Genomic DNA, 7141 nt, shown 5'->3' with positions numbered 1-7141 from the left:
ACCAACCTAGATAGCATATTCAAAAGTAGAGACATTACTTTGCCAACGAAGGTTTGTCTAGTCAAGGCTATGGTTTTTCCAGTGGTCATGTATGGATGTGAGAGTTGGACCGTGAAGAAAGCTGAGTGCCAAAGAATTGATGCTTTTGAACTGTGGTGTTGGAGAAGACTCTTGAGAGTCCCTTGGACTGCAAGGAGATCCAACCAGTCCATTCTAAAGGAGATCAGTCCTGGGTGTACCTTGGAAGGACTGATGCTAAAGCTGAAACTCCAATACTTTGGCCACCTCATGTGAAGAGGTGACTCATTGGGAAAGACTCTGATGCTGGGAGGGATTGGGGGCAGGAAGAGAAGGGGATGACAGAGGATGAGATGGCTGGATGGCATCACCGACTCGTTTGGGTGAACTCCGGGAGTTGCTGATGGACAGGGAGGCCCGGCGTGCTGTGATTCATGGGGTCGCAGAGTCGGACTGAGCAACAGAACTGAACTGAACTGATGCTTCCTATTGGTCTTTCATATAGCTTTTATTATGTGGAGATTATTTCATATATACCTTTTGTTACAATGGAGATGATTTCCTTCTATTCCTATTTTGTTGAGTGTTTTTATTATAAAGGGGTGTTGAATTTTGTCAAATGCTTTTTCTGTGTCAGTTGACATGATCGTGTTTTCTTCCTTCATTTTGCTGATGTGCCATATTACATTGGTGAACTTTCCTATGATGAACCATGCTTGCATTCTAGGAATAAATCCATTTGGTTGTGTATAATCCTTTTAATATACTGCAGAATTCTGTTTGCTAGTACTTTGTTGAGGATATTTGGATAAATGATCATAAGAGACATTGTTCTGTAGTTTTCTTTACTGTAGTGGTTTTTTAATAGTTTTTTTAATAGGGTTGTGCTGGTCTCATAGAATCAGTTAGGAAGTATTCCCTCCTCTTCAACTTTTTTGAAAAGTTTGAGAAAGACTGGTATTAGTTCTTGTTTATATTCATCAGTGAAGCCACCAGGCCGAGGACTTTTCTTTGGTGGGAGGTTTCTATTTTTCTTTTTTCCTTTTTTGGCTATGCTGCATGGCTTGCTGGATCTTAATTCCCCAACCAGGGAACTGGAGGCACTTATGGATGGCATCACTGACTCGATGGACGTGAGTCTCAGTGAACTCCGGGAGTTGGTGATGGACAGGGAGACCTGGCGTGCTGCGATTCATGGGGTTGCAAAGAGTCGGGCACGACTGAGCGACTGATCTGATCTGATCTGATCTGCTTTGCAACCTTGGCCAAAGAGCTTGGTCACTCAGTGAATAGTAACAAAAGGGGAATGCCATAAAAGATTTGTTAATATAAAGTACAATATAAATTCTCTGGAGGTGAACAGTATTTGGGTCATAACTGAAAAACTTCAAACATCGCTTGAATTCCAAGGAGTTCCTAAATTATTTGATGCCTTATAAGAACTGAACCATATAAAATCCTTCTCACACTCTCTTCATTACAAGTTGTATAATTCCACTGTCTACTATACATATATCCCACAAAGTCTCTCTCCAGTGTGAATTCTGTGATGTACCTTAAGCATTGAACTAAGCCTAAAGGACTTCCCACATCTGTGGCATTCAAAGGGTTTCTCACCAGTATGAATACTCTGGTGTACTTTAAGGCTCGAACTGAGCCTAAAGCACTTCCCACATTTGTTACATTCAAAAGGTCTCTCACCACTGTGAATACTCTGATGTCGAGTAAGTCGTCCATACACACTAAAGGCCTTCCCACATGCCTCACATTCATACGGTTTCTCACCAGTATGAAATCTATGGTGTATAGTAAGTTGATGGCTACTCCTAAAAGCCTTCCCACACTCCTTACATTCATAGGGTTTCTTACCAGTATGAATTCTCTCATGTCTAACAAGATGTGAAGCATGACTAAAGGCCTTCCCGCAGTCTTTACATTCATAGGGTTTTTCACCAGTATGAATCCTGTCATGTTGTATGAGGTTTGAGGCTTGACTAAAGGCCTTCCCACATTCCTTACATTCATACGGTTTCTCACCAGTATGAATTCTCTGATGTATTTTAAGTGTTCCAACATCACTAAAGGCCTTCCCACATTCCTTACATTCATAGCATTTCTCACCAGTATGAACTCTGGCATGTTGAGCAAGGTTGGAGGCACGACTAAAAGCCTTCCCACACTGTTCACATTCATAGGGTTTCTCACCAGTATGAATTCTCTTATGTACTTTAAAGTCTGTAAGACGACTAAAAGCCTTCCCGCATTCCTCACATTCATACGGTTTCTCACCAGTATGAATTACTTGATGTACTTTTAAGTCTGTAGGACGACTAAAGGCCTTCCCACATTCCTTACATTCATACGGTTTCTCACCAGTATGAATTACTTGATGTACTTTTAGGTCTGTATGACGACTAAAGGCCTTCCCACATTCCTTACATTCATATGGTTTCTCTCCATTATCAATTCTGTGATGTAGAGTAAGAGATGAACGTTTTTTATAAATGTATGCTTTTCCATTGCTGGTTATTTCACATCTTGAGTCCAAATCTAAAACAAATAAGAAAAAAGTTCCTTTGACCACCAAACAAAACATTTTATAGAATTAAGAGAAAAACTGAAAATTTCACCCAGTAAAGATGGTTTAAAGAACTCTACAATACAGTTATAAAACTTGAAAATTTAAAAGGAGGGCTCAGAATAAGTAAGTTTATGCAGTACAGTGCTGGTAAATGTTTAACAGCCAACTCTACAAAGACACACACCTAACACATCCAGCCCTGATTTACAGTGTTTGCCAATGTCTATGGTGTAAACAGCGCCACCACAGGCAATTTCAAGCTATCAATGTAATGAAACTGAAACTAGATTTATGACGATATGCAAAATCTCGTCCCTAGAGAGCCAGTATCAGCCATCTCTAAATACTATTTCCATCTAAAATATAAATATGTACATATATAAAACTTTAAAAAGCAAATTATTTATACCTGATCAGTCTTCAATTACAATTCCCCTAAAAATATGCATTTCCACCACTGTGACACTTTCCCTCTGTGCAGAGCACATGTGCTTTTATTTATTCTTCATAATAAATTAAGATACTGAGGGTCTTTGCTTAGTTACTCCTCCCCTGACACTTTATTATTTATCATCCTTATAGATGTTCAATCTCATTCATTCCTTCATAGCTTTTCTCAGGTCCTCTCTAGCTTTCCTTTTTAACCAAGGCCAACCATTCTGGTCAAGGCTTTACCCTGATGGTAAAGTATCTGCCTACCAATGCAGGAGACATGGATTTGATCCCTCATTTGGGAAGATCTGCTGAAGATGGAAATAGCAACCCATTCCAGTATTCTTGCCTGGGAAATCCCAGGGACAGAAGAGCCTGGCAGGCTACTGTCCATGGGGGTAACAAGAGTTGGACACAACTTAGCGTCTAAACATCACATCATCATCATCAACCATTCTGGTCATCCCCAGAAAAGTCTGTCAATCAGTTCTCTGATATATACCAGGTATACATACAAGTCATGTAGTATTTTGAACATTTAGGGACTTTGGGCAAAAGAGGGAACTTGAATTATACAAAAGAGTCTAGAAGAGCACCAAGAATTATATGAAAAATAATTAGCAGTTGGGGGCTCAATGATAAAAGTCTCTGTGAAGTATCTTGATCAAAATACAAAGGGTTTAATGAGGAGGCTATGAGTTGAGGGCAAAAAATATTTTCTTGTAACTAGCGTATGGTGTGGTATGTGTATAAAAACTTGAAAGAATATTAACAACATGCTTCAAAATTGATAACAATGGAAATTAATAAATACTAGCAACCAAAAGCACTTTCATGTGGAAATGAAAATGCCTTCTAGAAAAATGCTAGATCACTATGGGAAGAAAAAACTAAAATAAAAGAATTCCAATAAATGGACCACACAGAAAACAAACCCATATCTGAATCTTGGGCATTGTTTCACCAGGCAGAGAACTGAAAACCTAAAATAATTATCTCTACAAAAAAGTGATTTGAAACTCAAAGCCTAATATGTAAAAAATAAACAACAAACAACAAAGTAGAGGGAGGAAGTAAAATAAAGATAAAAGTAGAACATAATGAGTTAGAAAACAATAGCATTAACAAATAAAGAGCTGGTGTTTAAAAAAAAAATCATTATATGAAGTGTTACATAAATCAATTTAAAAAGACAATTAAAAACAAATGATAATATGAGGAAAACAAGAATCATCAGAGGAATTAAAAGAAACAGGAATTTATTTAAACTGTAAGGTATAATTTGTATGAATTATACTACATGACTACTTTTGAAAGTATGGATTACTTTCTAGGAAAATTTATCAAAACTGACCACAGAAGAGAAAGCCTAAACCAATCAGATGCTACAGAAGAAACAGAAAAAAAGCTGCCAGAAAAAAAAAGTAATAAACATATTTTAACACCTGTATTGTAATTTCTCAATATCTAGATCTAAAAAAATGGATACAGCATAGCTGAACAAAGGGAAAATTTAGGCTCTTATGCCAAAAAGGAAGAATTCAAAGGCTTAGAAAGTTTAACCTGGCCAAAAAATTTAAAAAATAGTGGCATAAAAATGATTGTGACAGGTAAAAACCATGCAATAAAAAGCAATGAATCAGCAATGATACAAGAGAAAAAAATTGTTTCTCATCATTAAATAATTCTAACTGAAGAAGTTCTAGTACCAGTATGGCATCATGAAGTTCCTGTGGCCTGCCCCCTTTCTGACTGATTTCAACAATTAACACTTGACAAAACACAAAAACATTAAGGCTGTAAATGAATCAGGAGGGCCTTGGAACGGAGTCAGACTTTACAAAGCAGCCAAGACTGAGCCGAGTTTCTTGCCTAACTCACTCTCATGTCCGTGTTTCAAGGGCAGGTCCCAGTTATTGTGGGGTAAGCATGGCCTACAAAACTTCCAAAATAAACTCCACAATATTTCTGGCTATAAGAACAATAAGAGGGAGCACTGCCAAAGAGGGAGCACTGCCAAACTAGAAAGCAAGGGGGGAATGCTGGGACAAAAATAGCCAGAAAAGATTTCTTAATTTGGTATTTGGGTATGTGAAAGTGAAAGGCACTCAGTTGTGTCTGACTCATTGCAACCACATGGACTATATACACCCCATGGAATTCTCCAGGCCAGAATACTGGAGTGGGTAGCCTTTCCCTTCTCCAGGAGATCTTTCCTACCCAGGGATCAAACCCGGATCTCCTACATTGCAAGCAGATCCTTTACCAATTGAGCTATCAGGGACGCCCATCTGGGTGTGCAGCAGTACAACATTCACCCTTACCAACAATGACATGTGCATGAGGATATAAATCAGTGTGGCAACACTATACCTACAAACAATTTGAAAACCTCTCCCCGAAGAAAATTACAAGCACAAGTGATTTCACTGGTGAACTGTTTCAAATACTTAGTGAAGAGGTACTACCAATTCTAAACAAACATAGGAGTGAATCACTCTATGTAGCTAGTTACTGTGATACCAAACAGGAGAAAAACATTGTAAGAAGTGAAAATTACACAGTATAAAATCTTGTAAACATATTTGTGTATATGCTTAGTCGATCAGTCATGTCCAGCTCTGTGATCCTATGGACTGTAGCCTGCCAGGCTCCTCTGTCCATGGAATTACCCGGGAAGAATAATGGAGTGGGTTGCCATTTCCCTCCCCAGGGAATCTTCTCAACCAAGGGATAGAACCTGCTTGGCAGGTGGATAATCACTGAGCCATCTTGGGAAGTCTTCGTAAATATATATGCAAAATACTAAACACTATCTTAAAAGAATTGATCAACATATAAAAAAGATAATACATTATGCCTGTCTTAGTCCATTTGGGCTACTGTAACAAAAAATACCGTGGGTAGCTCATAAACACAGAAATTTACTTCTTACAGTTCCAAAGGCTGAGAAGTCCAAGATCAAGGGACCAGTATGATCATATTCTGGGAAAGGCCTTCTTCCTAGTTCATAGCCAGTACGCTCTCAATGCATTCTCATACAGTGTAAGGGGTTAGGAATCTTTGTGGGAACTCTTAATAAGAACACTAATTCTACTCACAAGGGCTCTACCTTCTTGCCCTAATCAAATCCCAAGGGCTTTTCCTCCAAATGGCATTATCTTTGGGAGTTAGGATTTCAATATGTGCATACTGGGGTATAGAAACATTCAGACCATATCAATGATCAATCTCAGGAATACAAGACTGGTTTAATATTTGAAAATTCGATCAATATAATTAACCATAAAACCCATATGGATCATGTCTAAAAAAAATTTTTTTTAAAGCATTTAATAAAAGTCATATCTGTCCCTCAGAAAAACTCACAGCAGGGACTTTCTTGGTGATCCAATGGTTAAGAATTTGCCTTCCAATGCAGGGGGTGTGGGTTCAACTCCTGGTTGGGAAGCTAAGATCCCACATGTTTTGCAGCCAAAAAACCGTAACATAAATAACAGAAACAATATTGTAACAAATTCAATAAAGACTTTAAAAAATAGTTCATATTAAATAAAATCTAAAAAAAAATTACAGCAAACTAGAAAGAAAGAACTTATCCTAATAAAGATCGCCTGCCAAAAACCCACAGCTAACATCACATCCAACAGTGAGAGAATTATGCCTACCACATATGATCAGGAACAATAAAAAGTTATGCCCCCCCCCAAAAAAAAGTTATGCCCTCAGTACTTCTATTCAACACTGGACTAGAAGTTCCAGGCAGTGCAATAAGTCAAGAAAATAAATAAAGGCATGCAGGAGAAAAGCTAAGAAACAAAAATGTCATTAATCAAGATTACTTAATCATACATGTAGAAAGTCAAATGTAATCTACAAAACAGCTACTAGAAGACAATAACTGAGTTTAGCAAGCCTGAAGCATATACAACCAATATGTACAATAAATATGAGAGAACACTCAGGAATTCAAATTTTAAAAACTTTAAAGTAGTATCAAAACTAGGATATCATGAGGGATATATCTCAAAAAAGATGTGTAAGATGCTTACTCCTTGGAAGGAAAGTTATGACCAAACTAGATAGCATACTGAAAAGCAGAGACATTAC

The 7141-nt window shown here is 37.7% G+C and overlaps 1 protein-coding gene across 1 annotated transcript in view; it reads right to left on the bottom strand.

Moving 5' to 3' along the window:
- The window catches only part of LOC104995430 (zinc finger protein 420-like), a 54173-nt gene that overhangs the window by 31606 nt on the left and 15426 nt on the right, over positions 1-7141 (bottom strand). The window contains 1 exon segment of the mRNA XM_010849304.1: positions 1570-2568. Within this exon segment, the coding sequence (XP_010847606.1) occupies positions 1570-2568 (999 nt within the window).

Source organism: Bison bison, unplaced genomic scaffold, assembly GCF_000754665.1.
Source record: "Bison bison bison isolate TAMUID 2011002044 unplaced genomic scaffold, Bison_UMD1.0 scf7180017864280, whole genome shotgun sequence".
Lineage (NCBI taxonomy): Eukaryota > Metazoa > Chordata > Mammalia > Artiodactyla > Bovidae > Bison > Bison bison.
Note: the sequence above shows the minus strand (reverse complement) of the source record. Positions and strands in the feature narration are given on the sequence as shown.